At 51.4% G+C, this 17,229-nt stretch overlaps 1 protein-coding gene across 1 annotated transcript; it reads left to right on the top strand.

The window, feature by feature from the left end:
- The first annotated feature begins 7,747 nt into the window (after positions 1-7,747).
- LOC113893581 (keratin, type II cytoskeletal 3-like) lies at positions 7,748-16,579 on the top strand. Its single transcript, XM_027543499.1, has 9 exons — positions 7,748-8,371; positions 10,141-10,361; positions 11,245-11,305; positions 12,066-12,161; positions 12,344-12,508; positions 13,587-13,712; positions 14,320-14,540; positions 15,464-15,498; positions 15,839-16,579. Exons 1-9 carry the CDS (start codon positions 7,748-7,750, stop codon positions 16,156-16,158), a joined length of 1,869 nt encoding a protein of 622 aa, XP_027399300.1. The 3' UTR covers positions 16,159-16,579.
- Positions 16,580-17,229: the final 650 nt, after the last annotated feature.

Here is a 17,229-nt window from a genome sequence, read left to right as displayed (position 1 = left end):
GACTGCAGCCATGAAATTAAAAGACGCTTACTCCTTGGAAGGAAAGTTATGACCAACCTAGATAGCATATTCAAAAGCAGAGACATTACTTTGCCAACAAATGTTCGTCTAGTCAAGGCTATGGTTTATCCTGTGGTCATGTATGGATGTGAGAGTTGGACTGTGAAGAAGGCTGAGCACCGAAGAATTGATGCTTTTGAACTGTGGTGTTGGAGAAGACTCTTGAGAGTCCCTTGGACTGCAAGGAGATCCAACCAGTCCATTCTGAAGGAGATCAGCCCTGGGATTTCTTTGGAAGGAATGATGCTAAAGCTGAAACTCCAGTACTTTGGCCACCTCATGCGAAGAGTTGACTCATTGGAAAAGACTCTGATGCTGGGAGGGATTGGGGGCAAGAAGAGAAGGGGAGGACAGAGGATGAGATGGCTGGATGGCATCACTGACTCGAGGGACGTGAGTCTGAGTGAACTCCGGAAGTTGGTGATGGACAGGGAGGCCTGGCGTGCTGCGATTCATGGGTCGCAAAGAGTCAGATACGACTGAGCGACTGATCTGATCTGATCTGATCTGAGCAATTCATTTCAATCAATTTTGATAAATGTATATACCAGGATAACTACCGCCACAGTCAAAATCTGGGTCATCTTCCAAAATGTTCTCCTGCCCCTTTGCAGTCCTTCACCCGCCAGCCCTCAGGCCCAGGTTGGGCTTGCTTTCTATCACAATAGGTTGGTTTTGTCTCTTTTAAAATTTCATACAAACGGAATCATATAGCAGATATTCTTTTTGTGTCTGACTTCCTCGTTGCATCAGGATGTTTTTGAGATCCATCAGATGTATGTATCATGCATATTTTGCCCGGGGCTCTGGTTTGCATTTTCTTGTTCTCAGCAACGTGTTTTCAAGCTCCCTGCCTCCTTTTAACGGCTCTGGGTGCCTTTAGTCACCAGCATTTGCAGCTGTATCTAAAGGCTGAGGGGACTGGTCCAGCCTCTTGGACTAGATGAAACTCTGTGTCTGGTTTGAGGACAGAACAGGTGATTCTCTTATTGTTACCCAGGCCTTCATGAAAACATGGAAGTTTCTTCCTTTGATAAAGTTCCTTTTGTTGTAAAAATTAGTCCATCAAAATCAAAGCAAACTGGAGCTTTACGAAAATACAAGTTTCTGGGCCACATTCCCTAAGATCCTAACTCTGGAAGTCAGGACTAGAGTTTGAGGATCTGGATTTTAAAAAGCTGTCCATTTCTTTCAGGTTGCCCAGTTGCATGGCAACAATGGAGACAGAGACATCGAGAGCAGACTTACGGACACGGTGGTGGGGGGAGGAAGGAGAGGGTGGGATGTTTGGACGGAGTAACATGGAAACATACATTACTATACCTAAAATAGATAGCCAACAGGAATTTGCTGTATGACTCAGGGAACTCAAACTGGGGCTCTGTAACAGCCTAGAGGGGTGGGGTGGGGAGGGAGGTCAAGACGGAGGGTACATAGGTATACCTATGGCTGGTTCATGGTGATGTTTGGCCGAAACCAACATAATACTGTAAAGCGATTACCCTTCAATTAAAAAAAAAAGAAAAAAAAAAAAGAAAAAAAAGCTATCTAATGGTCTGATTTGCAGTCAGCACTGAGGGCCACTGTTCACAGATTGAAGTCCCAAATTTGCAGCACAGAACAGAGATCATTACCATCAGTTTCAACCTACACATCCAGCTCTTTGTTATCACCTGTCCCCCTCCTCTATGTCTCCTGTTCTGCAAGCATGTGGGATCTCTCACAGACTCTCTCCCCTCACCAGCATTTGAAATGTTTTCCTCTCTACGTGGGGGTATATTTCTCCTATTGTCCACCCACTGGGCCCACTCCTCCTCATCCCTCAACACCCTACTCAAAATGACCTTCTCTCTGACATCTTCCATAGCCTTTATTCATTGTCTACTCATAACACTTTTTTGATCTGCTGTCAAAAATGCTGATCCCCAAAGTACTAATAAGGAGTTGTTTACATGACTGATCCCTTCCTTCAATACAACTGGAAGCTTTTCCAGATCTTGGACCCTGTCTTGCATATCATTGTGTTCCTTATTGGGTAGCCTGGGACCAGCCATATGTAGGCATTTAACAGTGATTGCTGAGAGAATGAATGGATGTTTGGAGGGATGACTGAATGGATAGTGGTCCAAGTTGGATTCCTTGGAGAGAATGAAGTCTTAAGGAGACAGAGTTTGGATACTCTTTCTGTGTCCTCTGAACACTGTGCCCGACCTTCACTTCCTGTTCTAATCTTCATGCCTTTTAGCAGAAAGCAGAATCAGTGGGTAGGTTGGGACAGAATCTACCTCCTGACTGCATCGGTCTTCAAACTCAGTTCGTGCTTAATGCTTTTGTCATTTCCATTTGGGGTCACAAGTTGTATGAAAGTGCTTTGTCTATGAGTCACAGGAGGGTGTGTATCTCTAGGTGGTGCTTTTGCCCATTTGTCTGTCAAGTCAGATAAGTGAAAGGGTTTTAAAAAGTTGAAGACACTCCACAAATGTCAGATACTGTTAAGTGTTGGCATGTATGCCTATAAGGCTGTGGCTTGGCTTTTACAGGGAACCAAGAACTTCCTGAGTTGTACAAAGCTGGCTGGGTGCTGGGGGACAGAGGACTGCCCCAGGTACGAGGCCTGCCCTCCAAGGGCTTTCACACTGGTTTAAGGGAGGGAAGATGCTCTCATGTGACTTATGGATGTGGTAGGGGCTACAGGCGTCCCAGGTGGTTTAGGACAGAAGAGGCCGAGGGCCAGGCTGGTCATATGAGCCTTTGTGGTGGGGCTGGACTGCTCCTAAATGATACATCAGGGTGTAAAGGGAAGGGGGAGGGGGCTTTAAGTCTGAGGACTCTTCATGATCCCTAGGACCGAGGGAGAGTGGGTGAGAGGAGGTCAGGACAGTGCCCGGCCAGAGAGGTGCTCAGGAAGTGGTGGCTGGGTGTGGGTGAGGGGGGCGGACTCACACTAGGGCCTCAGGCAGAGGATGAGGGGGGCAACAGTAGCAGCTCTGAGCTGCTTAGTGTCTCAGCGGTCCATGGCTCCAGGGTGGGGTCCACCAGTTTGCAAAATCTGGTCCATGGGCCTGACCAAGAAGGAGGGGGCTAGCTCAGCACAAACTGTCACCTCTGTGGGGGGAATAACGCAAAGCACCCTTCTGGGGACCATCCCTGGACCAGTGTGTGGTGGTCTTTGTGACTCTTCTCCTCATTCCATGCTCTGGTTTTACCTGCCATTTCCAGAATGTGATCAAATCCCATCAACTGTTCAGAGTCAGGGCTTGCTCCATGCGCTGAGCTCTGGGCAGGAACAGACACAGAACACCCTGTGGGGCCACAGGCATGTCCCTCCAGACAGAAGGGACAGAACTGAGTCGGAGGCTTGGCTTTGCACTTGTGGTCTTGGACAAGTTACTTAATTTCCAGGCCCCAGTTTTCCTCATCTGTAAAATGGAGCTACAAATCTTCCCTATAGGATTGCAATGAGGGTCAAGTGGGGAGAAGTCTGTAGAGTGTTAATTATGGAGTCTGCCATCCGGCCAGCACCCTCATGACTTGCTTTTCTACTATTAGAATGCCCCGGGTCAACACAGGACTCCTGCTCTTGAGTTTATAAAGCCCTTTACTGTACTTAACTCACCTCCCATCCTCTCTGCTCAATCAGGAGAGCAGAGGTGTATCAGCTCTATTTCATGACTGGCTAACTGGAGGCCCAGAGGGGTCTGGAGCCTGGGGCTCAGGCCTCCTGCTTCTGGCCAGAGGGGCCCCCCGTGGCATCGCTCTGACAGATTCCTGGGTGGGAGAGTCTGGGCACCGTGAGGAAGCCATCCTGTCCCTCTTGGCCCTCTCCTTCAGGATGGAGCTAAGTTCAAGACTACATCTGCTGGGCTTTAGACTTTTTTTCCTGAGCTCCAGATGCCACAGGGCTGGCCCCTCCCTGGGGAGACTTGGCTCAAAGCTCAGTGTCGAGGAACAGTTCCTTGTGGAGCAGCGTGCCCTCCGAGTGCAGACTTTAGGGCCAACTCTACCCAGGAACCATCCACCCCGCCCTTCCTGCCAGGCCTCCCAGCCCAGGGTCCCCCATCTTGGTGCAGCCCCATCTCCTTCTCCCTCTTTGGCTCTTTCCCACCTGCTGTCCTTGGCCCAGCTGCTGTGCCCTGTGTTGCCAAGCCTGTCCTTAGCCCTGAGCACTTGCATCTGAGTGCACTGGTCCCCAGAGAAGCCGGGGCTGCCTGTGGGCAGGAGCAATCCCTCCTCCTCCTCCCTAGTTCTCCCAGAGAGGACCCAGCTTCCCCGGAGCAGAGGCAGCCTTGGTCAGGGCGCCGTCCTGGGAGGCACAGCCATGACCACAGAGAGGAGGTGGTGCAGGGCCCCGTGCCTCCCCTGGGACCCCTGTGCCCTCACCTCCTAGAAAGCCCCACCTACTGCTTTCAGCGGTGGCACCTCCCTGCCAGTAGCACACCATTTCTCTCCCTAAGAGGTGTCAGAGGAGAGCGGCTGGGCTTTTATAGTCTGTGGGTGTGGGGGATTAGAGTGGGATTTGTCAGGAATAAGAGATTTGGGCTGGGCCCTCATTAGAGTCCCAGACTTCCACTTCAAGCTCTTTGGACTTTGTTCTCGACGTTTGAAATGCAAACTGACTTCTCAGCATATTCAAACTGGGCCCTGGCATTGGCAGCTGCCAAGGGGTGGAAATCAGCTAATCGTTCTGAAGAATTTCTCTGTGATAGCACTGAAAACCACGCAGGTGAGACAGGAAGACGGTGCGGGACATTTCCTCATTCATTCTCAGGGTCTCTTTGGATGCGGGCATCAGCCACACTTGAATCCAAAACACTATTTGGATTTTGGAGTCAGGATTGACCTCACGGGTCGGCAATGAGAGCGGCTTATGTGCTGTGTTGTAAAGGCCCCGTCTCCCAACCCAGTCACCAGGCCACTCTCCCCACTCTCACCAGGTGGACTATCCTTCATGGATGTCAGCGGGCTGAGATGGCGGTGGCCACGACACTGGGGCACTGCCCCCTGCTGCCCCTTCCTCCTGCCCCTGTCCTCCTCTGAACCCTGGGCTTCAGTGGGTCTGCACGGATCCCTTGATCAGGTGTGCCACCGTCCTTGTTTGGAAGAGGAGGCTGAGCAGCAGAGAGATGTGGGTGGCAGCTGAGTCAGGGTAGGACCCGGGCTGCCTAACTCCCAGCCTGTGCCTTTGTTTGGACCCAGTTGCTGTATCTTGGTTTCTCAGATTAGTGAGATGCTTTGGGCAATAATCAGGGCCATGAGGGAATGAGGCAGGCAATGAGGTTTAGAAGACAAAGCAGGGAATGCCTATTTGTGACATCAAGGGCTTCATAGGGAAGAGACTGCTGGGCAGGGAACCGTGTTGAGAGCGTGTGTCTGCGTGTATGTGAGAGATTTTGTGAGTGTGTACACATGTATGTGTGGTTACTGTTAATGCACAGTACATGTTGTGTTTTGGTCCTGTGTGTGTGTGTGTGTGTGTGTGCATGCATGTATGCAGAAAGTCCGGTAGTCTGAGGCACTGAATTCTGTAATCCAAGCAGACCTCGATCATACAGAACCTCCACTTGCCACCCTGTCCGAGGCCACTTGACTTGAGGGTCTTTGTGTGCTTGAAGAAACAGGAGCAGAGTTCCTGGAACTAAGGTTTCATGGGTCACTGGTTTAAACTGGCTCGATTCCCAGTGAGCTTGTAGGGGAGCAATTACCCCGCACTCTTGGTTGAGAGCACATATGCTGAGCAGCCAGAGGTGAGGGGTAAACAAAGGGGCTGGGTCAGATAAATGAGGGGGGATTCCTGGAGGGGCAGGTATCTGGGGACAAAGGAGGCCAAATTAGAAGAGGAAAGAGAAGTCTCCTTTCTCTTTCTCTTTAAGTAAAGACATTTTCCGGAGTACCTGGAGGTCGGCTTTCAGCCTTGGAGTAATTAAGACTGGTCTTTGCTGCTGAAGGGGAATGGGAGGTAAATGTTGTAACTGATTAAACATTCATACCACACATGATAAGTGATATGACAGTTTGCTTTTCTCATAACCATCCTCTCAACAACCTTACAAATTGCAATCATTCTTCTTTTTTTAGAATCTTGATGGTGAAAAGAAAAGGGAAATTAGCAGATTAAATGATTTTTCTGTAGAATTCATGGATTTTAGTCAACAATGTGCTCTGGAAAAAGAGTCAGAGATAAGAGGCAAGAACCCAACAGGATAGTGGGAAGTACTGATGCTATGTCCCAAGAACTTGGAATACTGAGTCAAAAGATATCTGAAACTTTTGTTTCTAATATGGAATAAAGAGTAATGCAAAGAATATTGGGGAAAAAATCTACAAGATCATGATGTGATTGGAAGTAATCAGCTCTATTGTATACATCGTGATGATAAATAAAAATATGTTTTAGAAAACTGATGATGGAAAGAGCCTTCACTTTCCTACGGTCTGAGTCAAGTTAAATGGACCCTGCCCAGCTGCGGGTGGATGTAGTTTATAGCCATCCAGGGAGCCACTCAAGCTTCCTAGGTGGTGTAGATGGTGTATCTTAGGGGAGCCGAGAGGAGAAATGAGAAATCCTGGATTCATTTCTCTAATGTGAGCTTGGAATAGGAAAGGTTGGTGGTCTCTCTGACCCGGACCAGGTAGTCTGCACACTCTTCCTTCCTGGATTAGTCTTCCTCCAGCTTTCCTTTCCCCACAGGCCCCCCTCCCTGTCTGTTGCCTTCCTCAAAGTCCTCGGCTATGGTCTGTGTGTGCGTGTGTTCTTAGGCGCTTCAGTCATGTCCGACTCTTTGCGACCCTATGGACCATAGCCAACAGACTCCTTTGTCTATGGGATTCTCCAGGTATGAATACCAGAGTGCATTGCCATGCCTCCTCTAGGGGAGCTTCCAGACCCAGGGATCAACCCCCTGTCTCCTGCGTTTCCTGCACTGCAGGCAGATTCTTTACCGCTGAGCCACCGGGGAAGCCCTGGCTGTGGTCTGTGCTTCCTTTCAGTCCACTGTATATCCCTCTGTTTCTTGGCCTGAGCACCCTGCACCCTATTTTCCCCGCTCCCCAACCAGCTCTCCATCCAAGGCCCACACGGTCAAGAACACATCCTGCTGTGTGATTCGGATGTGTACCTTTTCCTGCCTGGATGGCAAGAGCCCCAGAGGGATGCTATACCTTCTCTCACTCTTCCATTTTCCATCTGCTCATGCTCCTTCTCCTTCCCAGCCCTCCCCCTTCTTCTCCCTTCTTCCCCTAGGTCCTCACTGAGGCTCTGAACCCATCCTGTAAACTTCTGAGGCTTGATGGGCTGGCAGGGTGGCCATGGGGACACAGGGGAGGTACGGAAATGCTGACTTGTCACTCCTGGGATGGGAGGGTAAGTCTCTCGGGGATTAGGGCTGTGTCCAGCCCTGCAGGATGGCCCCTCTCCCAACTTAAGCTTCCTTCAGATGAGTAACCCTCGGGAAACAAAGCAATTTGGAAATCTGGAGTGATTACCAAGGTGTGTTTTGAGTTTCGGACTTGACCTCTTTCTGCCAGGCAAACCAAAGCTGATAATACCTCAATTAGTTGGTTGGCACCGCCAGCCAGCCAAGTTCCCAGCCCTATATAAGCGCCACCTCTGGCCCAGAGCTTCAGAAGGTCTCCGCGTTTCCGCCAACCTCCCGGTCCGCTCTCCTTTTGGAATAACTTGCCGTCCACCATGAGTCGTCAGGCCGGCTACAGCCAGCAGTCCTGCAGGGCTTCCAGCGGGAGCCGCCGGCAGGGCTTCAGCGGGCACTCAGCCGTGGTGTCGGGCCAGAGCCGGGTCACCTCCTCCAAGTCCTCCTTGGCCTCCCGCTCAGGCGGGGGTGGCGCTGGGTCTGCCGCCTGTGCCCTGATGGGAGGAGGCTTCGGCAGCCAGAGTCTCTACAACCTGGGGGGGAACAAGAAGATCTCCATCAGCCTGGCTGGAGGCAGCATCCGGGCTGGAGGGTTTAGGAGCACCAGTGGGGGATATTCAGGAGGCTGTGGTTTTGGAGGTGGTGGAAGAGGGATGGGCGGGGGCTTTGGTGGAAGAGCTGGGGGCTTTGGAGGGGGAGTTGGTGGCTTTGGAGGTCCTGGTGGCTTTGGTGGACTTGGTGGTTTTGGTGGACCCCGTGGCTTTGGTGGCCCTGGTGGCTTTGGCCCAGGTGGCTTCCCTGGGGGAATCCAGGAAGTGACTGTCAACCAGAGCCTCCTGCAGCCCCTCAATGTGGAGATTGACCCCCAGATTGGGCAAGTAAAGGCTCAGGAGCGGGAGCAGATCAAGACCCTCAACAACAAGTTTGCCTCCTTCATTGACAAGGTGAGCCCAGCTCGGGACAGCTGGACAGTGAGAAAGTTTGTCCTAATGAGCTTGGCCCCCTCTTCCTCTTTTCCTTTTGCCACCAAGGAAGGACTTGCAGGTTCATCCTCTACCTCCATCCCTCAGGGGCGGGCCTGCTAAGGGAGTGGTAGATGATGAAAAGATCTCCGGTCCCTCACTGGACGGAGCCACTACCGTTCCTGCAAGCCCCATCACCGCAGCTCTGCGCGGTGCCTCTGGCGCTGCCGAGGCTGCTGCCATCATGGATGTCCCTCACTGATGCCTTCTGCACTCCTCCTCCATCTCAGGAAGACTGTGAATTGCTCCTCTTTGAAAGAGAGACCAACTCTGCCAAGGCTGGATATTTACCTGAGTGATGAATTAATCTACTCTCAGCCTAAGGAGAGGGATGCAGAGTGTTTTTTGGGGGTGGGAGGGGGGAAAGGGTAAGGGGTACCTCCTCCTGGGTGATTCTCTTGGGAAGATTTCGGCGTGAAGAGCTGTGAACGTTAGGCCACTGACCTTGGTATATGCGTGTCTGTGTGTAGGCGAGGTTGAAGCGAGGTTTTACTGGGCTTTCTGTGCTCTGACTACTCCATGTCATAGTGGGGACACTATGACAACAGTTGTGGTGACTAGAGAGTATCCAGGCTTGATCAGCTGCTAACTGAGTGTTTCAGCAGTACTGCTGAGTATAAGGTGTTGCGATCTCTTTGTGACCATGGGATAGTATCAGGTCTTAAAGAAAGGGTTTGTAGGGACTCGTTGGGGGTCCTCTCACCATACGTAAGAGGCTTGGGCAAAGCTGAAGATGAAGTTGATCTTAACACTGGAATATCAGACTTTGCAGAGGGGAAGTTCTTCAAAGCCTAGTGACCCACTAGTTCCTGGCAGACACCTGGGTGTCCAGATAAATTATTCACAGAGAGGTAGAAAGTGATGTGAAAATACTGCTCTCCACAAAAGGTGGAGAACTATCCAAGACCTTCTCAGCAAGATCTCTTATCACCTTTGAAGGGGGATTCTCAGGTCCTGGGGTCCTGAGTGGCTAGCATAAGGCATGGCACATGCCTGGTGCTTTGCAAATGTTTGTCGAATGGTCAATTGATTGATATTTATTCCATTGTTTATACAGTTGGCTTTGAGCTTGTGTACAGAAACGTTTTGCAGCAAATGAAAGTTTGAGACATCTTCAGCTAGTGGTTCAATTTAAATGCAACTGAGTCCTACATTTAACCAGGCTCGGCAGCAAGGGCCCATCTCGGTGCACCTGGGCCCTTGTTCCTAGGACTAGGGCAGCCCAAGAGCCATTTCTCTGTGGTTTTCTCTATTTCTCACCTTAATACATAGGCACCCAGATGTACTGTAAACCTCTTCCTGGAAACTACACCTGCTGTAGGCTCTCAAATCTCCTGCTATTTATTGAGTACTAACTGATTGAGGAATGAATGGATGAATGAATGATACAGTGGGAAGATCATCCAGTCGGGGTATCAAGAAACCTCAGTTTTGGTTTGTTACTAGCTTGTAGTGTCACCTTGGTTACTCTGGGACTCAGTTTCCTTATCTGCACAGCAGGCCTCTGCCTCCGTTGTAGGTCACTGATGCTGCTATCCACATGGGGTTAGTACTGAACTGTTGTAGCAGGCAAAATGCAACCCAACGGGAGGGACTGGGAGATCCCTGGGAACTTTGCTTCTAGGAAAGTCAACCAAGACTGGAGTTGGCTGCAGACTGCTCCCTGATGTCCTTTTCCTATTGGATGGCAGGTGCGGTTCCTAGAGCAGCAGAACAAGGTCCTGGAGACCAAGTGGAGCCTCCTGCAGGAGCAGGGATCTGGCACTAACACTAACAACCGCAACCTGGAGCCTTTTTTCGAGAACTACATCAGCAGCCTCAGGGCCTTTCTGGATGGTCTGCATGTTGAGAAGGACAAGCTGCATGAGGAGCTGAGGAGCATGGAGGGGATGGTGGAGGACTTCAAGAAGAGGTGTGTGCTGCTCAGTTCCTGGGGCAGGGGGTGGGGCAGGGTGGGTTGGAGGGTGGGAGGGGCCAGCTCTGTTCCAGCTGGCTACACGCTGGGGGGGATTTACCCCCACCTTCTCCGACTTTCAAGATCCCAGTCTTTAAAATAATGGCTCATGGTTTATTTGGGGCAGAAACTCTTAAGAATTTAATGAAAGGGTATATCCATGTAAGTTTGGTGGGGATGTTCAAAGACACTCTGAAGTTCATTCACAAACCACATAGAATCAGACAACATCCTCCATCCTCCCTGGACTACATCAACTCCAAATTCCCCTCCAAATATGGGGTGTATTTCCCTTGTCAATAGGCTTCTGAAGGAGAGGCAGGTTACTTTAAAGTTAAGAGTACGGTCTCTGGGATCCGAGTGCCTTGGGCAAGGTCTATTCCACCACTTTCAGCTCTGTGAGCTTGGACTGACTCCTTAGCTTCTCTGTGCCTCAGTCTTCTCATCTGTAAAATGGAGACAGTGGTAGTCTTTATTCACTGTAGCGAGGCCTGAATGAGTTAATACGTGTCATTCACAGAATGAGACCTGGCACATTTGTAGTGCCATTCTGGGTTTTCGTGAATTCAAGAAGTGCTTACCAAGAGCCCACAGGGCTACCATACTTGCTGAACATAGAGCCGGTTCCAGGCCCTACCCTCTGAGCGCACATAGTGCTCAGTGAAGCCTGTAGAAAAACCAGGTCTCACCTGAACCTGGGGGGCGGTGCACTGCAAGGGCACAGGCCTTGAGCTAAAGGGCAGGACAAGAAGCCCTGAGGCTGCGGTACTTACGGGAAGTGCTCTGAGGCCATGGTGACCTCCTGGGGAAGATGGGCCAGAAAGTGCCTCTTTTCTCATAGATATGAAGAGGAGATCAACAAGCGTACTGCGGCAGAGAATGACTTCGTTGTCTTGAAGAAGGTGAAGGGTCTTTCCCCCACCTCCTACCCCAGAGCCCTGCTGAATAGGGTGCTATGAGGTTGAGGGGAGAAAAAGTCCAGTCCTCTTATTTTGAGGGTCTCCTTCAGGCCATGTAGGGAGGGAGGGCCACGGAACCCTAGCAAGCTGGGAGGGGCATCTGAGGGCCTGGCTGCTCCCCTCCTGGGAGGAGGGTCCAAAGTGTCCACCAGACTTTGCCATGTGGCTCCCTCCTGGTGGGCCTGTGGGTCTATGAATCCCATTAGATCTTGAGTTGTGATCAGAAAGTGGATGAAGAGAAGGAATATATATTAGTATATATATTCCTCCCCCCTACCACAGGAGTGTATTCCCAGGAGCAATTTAAAGAGAGCCTTTGGGAAAAAAAAAGAGAGAACCTTTGAGTGTTGCTGATTTAGATTCTCCCCCAGACCCTCCTCACAAATTCTCCTCACCCAGTCTCAGTGTAATGGCCCCGGCCCAACCCTTGCTCTTCTTTTCACCCTCACAGCCTCTTTGGCTGTTTTCTGAGAAGGGTCCTCCAGCCCAGCCTGTAAGGCAGCCTGTTTGGTCATGTTAGGCCAGGTCTGCCTGTGCCTGGATGGGCGTCTCATTTCCCCTGAGTGGGAGCTCCGGAGGGGGGGCGGTTGGTGGGGGGAACGGGGCAGGCCCCTGTGGCCCCTTTGCCCCGCTCCCTCCCTTAGTGCCCAGGACTGGGCTAAGCCCACAGGTCAGAGGGGACCATGACTGAATTCTTTCCCAGGACATTGATGCTGCCTACATGACCAAAGTGGAACTGGAGGCCAAGGTGGACAGTGTGACAGATGAGATCAACTTCTTGAAGGCCCTCTATGATGCCGTAAGTCTGCCCCTCACCCCCCTGCCTCCTGTCTCCTAGAGAAAAAGTTTTATGTCTCTGTCCTTCTGACAGAGTGACACCTTCTCACCTGTCCCTCAGTTGGTTCAGAGCCCTCCCTCCTGAGCTGGTGGCTTGTGTCTCCTGGCGAGCTCAGGAGGGGTCATGTCTGCCTGGCCCTTCAGGAGCTGTCCCAGATGCAGTTAGACACAGGTGACACGTCCGTGGTCCTGTCCATGGACAACAACCGCTGCCTGGACCTGGACAGCATCATCGCCGAGGCCCGCGCCCAGTACGAGGCCATCGCCCAGAGGAGCAAGGCTGAGGCTGAGGCTCTGTACCAGTCCAAGGTGGGTAACACCATCACGTCTCCCCGGGAGGGCCGAGTCTGCTCCAGAGTCATTCTTCTCTGCATTTCCAGCATGGTGGCTCCTCTCCCTCCTACTAGGCTGGTTTGCTACCAGACATCTCCCTTCCTAATCAGAGAGCTCTGACATTGCTCTAACCTGGGGCTTCTCAACTGGGGTGGGGGGAAGGTATACTTTTCCCCCAGGAGGCATGTGGCAATGTGTGAAGACAGGTTTGAATGTCACACCTAGGGGTGGGGGTGAGGTGCTACAGGAGTCTGGAGGGTAGAGGCCAGAGATGCTGCTAAACATTCTACAATGTGTGAGATACCATTCTCCCACCAAACAAAAAATTACTCTGTCTGAAATGTCACTAGTGCCAAGCTTGAGAAATACTTAACCTAAAGCCCTCTGGCTGCATATCTTTTATTGTTGGAGACACTTCTATTTTGCTCTCACCCAACTGGGCCCTGTCATGCTTGCTTCTGATCTGATCACACTGAGGGGTTGAAGTCAGTGTCTGAAAGGAAGCAGGAGGAAAGCAAGGGAGACTGAGCAAAATTAGAGGACAGGGGAATTCTGTACACCTTTCTCCCATCCCCACATCTGCATGGGGCCTAAGCTAGCCCTTAAGCATCAGACTCTTCTGAGTTTTCTGCCCCAGAAGGATAGCCTGCTGGGTAAGAGATGGCTCCAGCATCTGAGATGTTTGCATTCATGCGCCAGCCCTCTTACTTGACACCTCGGAGAGTTTAGTCATGGTACTCAAGCAATCTGTGTCTCAGTTTTCCCATTCATAAGATAGGGATAATAATGCCTTCCTCATCAGGGAGCTGTGAGGTTCTATGAGGTAAAGCACAGGGCTTGGGGCAAAGTAAAAGCTCAAAAAAATCCCAGCAGCGACTGTGCTGGAAGACGTGTCCCTGACACAGAGGACAGAGCACCTGATTCCTCCAGTGAGTGACCTTGCATAGGCCCTAACTCTGTTTTTGTTTTCCCGTTTGTGATGCAGAAGGGTTGGAGTAGAGGACCGTAGTAGGCCCTGCTGGCCTTTTGAATGTGTGACTCTTTTCGGATACAGTTGGGTGAGTTGCAGACCACAGCTGGCATGCATGGGGATGACCTGAAGAGTATCAAGAGTGAGATCATGGAGTTCAACCGGATGATCCAGAGGCTGCGGGCCGAGATTGAGAGTGTCAAGAAGCAGGTGGGAAGGAGGAAGGAGCACTCACCTGAGACTGTGGGCTGATGCCTGCACCGTAAGCTCAGGTCTCAGCACTCACGTCCCAGCCCCTTGCATGCTAAAATTGACGGGGCGTGCTTCTGGGCTGTGTCTAATGGACCCAGATCCTGCCTGCCTGGAGACTGGAGGCTGATGTGGACCAGAAATGTTGAGTTCAGACATAATTAGGGAGGCTGGGGAAAGAAGCTGTGTGAAGACCAAATTAGGGGAATAGCCAAGGTAGCTCACATCAACATGGATTAGGACAGAAAGACAATTCTTAGGATAATTCAAGAAGACTTCCTGGAGGAGGAGGGCTTTCAGGAGATGCTTAGACTCTTACCATGAGAGAGAAGAGAGGTATAGGAGGAGTCTGACTCCTGAGCTGGCCTGTGTCCTTGAGGCCAGATGGTGTTAATCCCATTCCTTGAGGCACTAGGATTTCGACTGCAGCCCAGGCTTCATCTTCTTGGGTTTTAGTTTCCTCATTTGTCCAACATGAGGCGATCCATGTGTAAGCCCCAAGCATACAGGCAGGCTCTCAGTGAATCCACTTGAACCTAAATTGGACTTCTGGTTGCCCCCAACCCAGAATGCCAACCTGCAGACAGCCATTGCTGATGCAGAGCAGCATGGGGAAGTGGCCCTCAAGGATGCCAATGCCAAGCTTCAGGACCTCAAGGCTGCCCTGCAGCAGGCCAAGGAGGACCTGGCCCGGCTGCTGAAGGAGTACCAGGAGCTGATGAATGTCAAGCTGGCCCTTGACATTGAGATTGCCACCTACCGGACCCTCCTGGAGGGCGAGGAGTGCAGGTTAGTTGGAATCCCTCTGGTTTCCAGGAGGCTGAGATGTCTGGTGGCTTTGCTGCCTGAGCATGCTCATGTGGACTGCTGGAGATGGTGGTAGCCCTCAGCGGGCCCATTCCACCCCCACCCAACTCCTGCCCCTGCCCCTTTAAGTGTTTTGAGATGCTGCCAATCCTCCAGGAGAACTGTGCTTTCTATGCAATAGTGACACCACCAGAAACTTATCTTGGGCAGGTTTTCCCATCTTTCATGTCTCATATTTTAGCTGTAAAATACATGTCTGAAAAAGAGGAGGACTTACAGGTATAAGGGCTTCCCTGGTAGCTCAGCTGGTAAAGAATCCGCCTGCAATGCAGGAGGCCCCAGTTCGATTCCTGGGTCTGGAAGATCCCCTGGAGAATGGATAGATTACCCACTCCAGTATTCTGGCCTGGAGAATTCCACTGACTGTATAGTCCATGGGATCACAAAGAGTCAGACACGACTGAGCGACTTTCTCTTTCACAGGCATAAATACTATTTCTAGGTTATTTCTTTATTATTTAAGGCCTTAATAGTAGGTTTCTGAAGAGTGGGTTCCTGTAGGCTGGCACTTGGTTACAGGGCTCTGGCCTTTAAAGGGGCAGATATAAACATTATTTACTATATAGGCCCCTGAGGAGCAGGAAGAGTGTGGGTAGACACACGAATGACCCTCTGCTCTGATCCTCTTGAAGGTGATGTTAGTGGGAAAGGGTAACAATTTAAGCCCAACTTTACCCAACAGGAGGAGGAATGCATGTCATGGCATTTTGAGCACCTATTTCTTACAGTCAGCATCAGTCAGGAAGGAGCTAGGGCTTTCACTGTTATTGACCTAAGCAAGGTGTATTTAAGGAAAGGAGGCTCCGGCACAGATGCTAATACGGAGGTCTGATCTTCCCCAACAGGATGTCTGGGGAGTGCCAGAGTTCTGTGAGCATCGGTGAGTACCGGGTTCCTTCTCAGGAAAGGGGCTGGATGCTTTGGGATAATGTTTCTCAAACCGAGGTGGGGGGGCGCGGGGGGGTTACTGCGGGGCCAGCGCTGGTGGGCTGCACCATTTGCAGGCTGGGAAGAGGCTGTAGGGTGGCGGCGGGGGAGGCCAACCTCCCCTACCCGGCTGTCTTGAAGCCTGCCCTCACCCGACTCCCCCAAACCTTAGTGGGCGGTACCCAGGGGAAGAGCCGGTGGGCGGAGGGGATTGGCTCCCGGACTGTGGGCGGGACTGGTGGGCGGGCTGGACCGGCCTCCCAGCAGCTGGCTGACCCCAATGCTCTTTGCAGAGATGGTTCACAACACCACCAGCAGCAGCAGTGGCGGCAGCGGCGCCCTGGGAGGAGGAGCTGGAGGTCGAGGAGGCCTGGGGAGCGGGGGTCTGGGAAGCGGCGGTCTAGGCAGCGGGAGGCTGGGCAGCGGAGGCCGGGACAGCAGGGCCAGCCGCGGGGGCCTGGGCTTGGACAGCAGTTCCGGCGAGGGCTCTGCTGTGCGCGGGGGCGTCTCCAATTCCGGGGGCTCGTGCGCCGTCAGCGGGGTTGGCGGTCGCAGCTCGGTCCGGGTCACACAAAGCTCCTCTCAGAGCCAGCGGTCCCACCACAAACTCTGAACGTTGTCTCGGACCCACCAGCCCCCTTCACCTGCCGGCACACTCTAGCTCTGTACGCCCTTTGATATACCCGTGGGACCCTTTCCCTACGTAGCTTCTGCGGCTGGCATGGCGGCCCAAAATTTCCTGGGAGGGGTTATCTGGGGGAAAAACCATCTACTCCAATAAGGCCGAGCCGCGGGGCAGTGCCCAGGGGCTGGGCTGTGTCACCGCCCCCGCCCCGCAGGGCTCGCCACCCCAGCCCACGTTCCACTGTCCTATGGGAAAGCCCCAGCCAGCCCTGTGCATACCCGGCTACCCACCCTTTCTCGGCGGCCCCTCTCCTCCCAATCTCCTGCTGATGTTTTGGTTTCCCTCGAGCAGTACTTTTCCTTTCTTGGCACCAATATATGTATGAATTTTCTGTTCTATATCTTCAATAAACCGCATTTATTCAGACAGTGGTAGACTTTTCCTTCTGGATTCTAAGGTCATTGGGTTTGATATCACCGCCAGTGGCTCACCGCAATCTCTTTCCCACGCAGAGCTTGGCCTGAGCTTGAAGAGTTCCCAGGCGGGAGGGGCTGTGTCTTTTATTCACTGAAGACTATGCATGACATATACCAACTTTCTTCACTGATCAGATTTTCAATTCATAAAAATTTCATTACCCTTGAAAAAAAGTTGTAGATTTGATTTCCTTGCTTTTGAGTCATTCCAGAAATGTCTGAAATTGTCCAGTCATTACAGCTCATCATAATTCAATTAGTTGCTGATAGTCGTATATTTTAAAAAGCAATTGTAAAAATTTGAGTGTTTTGTAACACAAAATTGCATATGTATTTTAACATGTTTGCTATGATGTGGTGAAAGTGAAAGTGTCAGTCTCTCAGTCGTGTTCAACTTTTTGTAGCCCGCCTAGCTCCTCTGTCCATGGAATTCTCTAGGAAAGAATACTGGAGTGGTTTTCCATTCCCTTCTCCAGGTGATCTTCCTGAACCAGGGGTCGAACCCAGGTCTCCTGCATTGAAGGCAAATTCTTTACCATCTGAGCATGGAGCCTTCAAATATAAAGTTAGGAGAACTGTCAAA

The sequence above is a fragment of the Bos indicus x Bos taurus genome, chromosome 5 (assembly GCF_003369695.1).
Source record: "Bos indicus x Bos taurus breed Angus x Brahman F1 hybrid chromosome 5, Bos_hybrid_MaternalHap_v2.0, whole genome shotgun sequence".
Lineage (NCBI taxonomy): Eukaryota > Metazoa > Chordata > Mammalia > Artiodactyla > Bovidae > Bos > Bos indicus x Bos taurus.
Note: the sequence above shows the minus strand (reverse complement) of the source record. Positions and strands in the feature narration are given on the sequence as shown.

Bases quoted from the DNA above. Each gene is read 5' to 3' on its own strand.
- LOC113893581 (XM_027543499.1), top strand. From the start codon at position 7,748: ATGAGTCGTCAGGCCGGCTACAGCCAGCAGTCCTGCAGGGCTTCCAGC. The intron at 10,362-11,244 runs GTGTGTGCTGCT...CTTTTCTCATAG, and splicing joins GTGGAGGACTTCAAGAAGAG to ATATGAAGAGGAGATCAACA. The intron at 12,162-12,343 runs GTAAGTCTGCCC...CTGGCCCTTCAG, and splicing joins TGAAGGCCCTCTATGATGCC to GAGCTGTCCCAGATGCAGTT.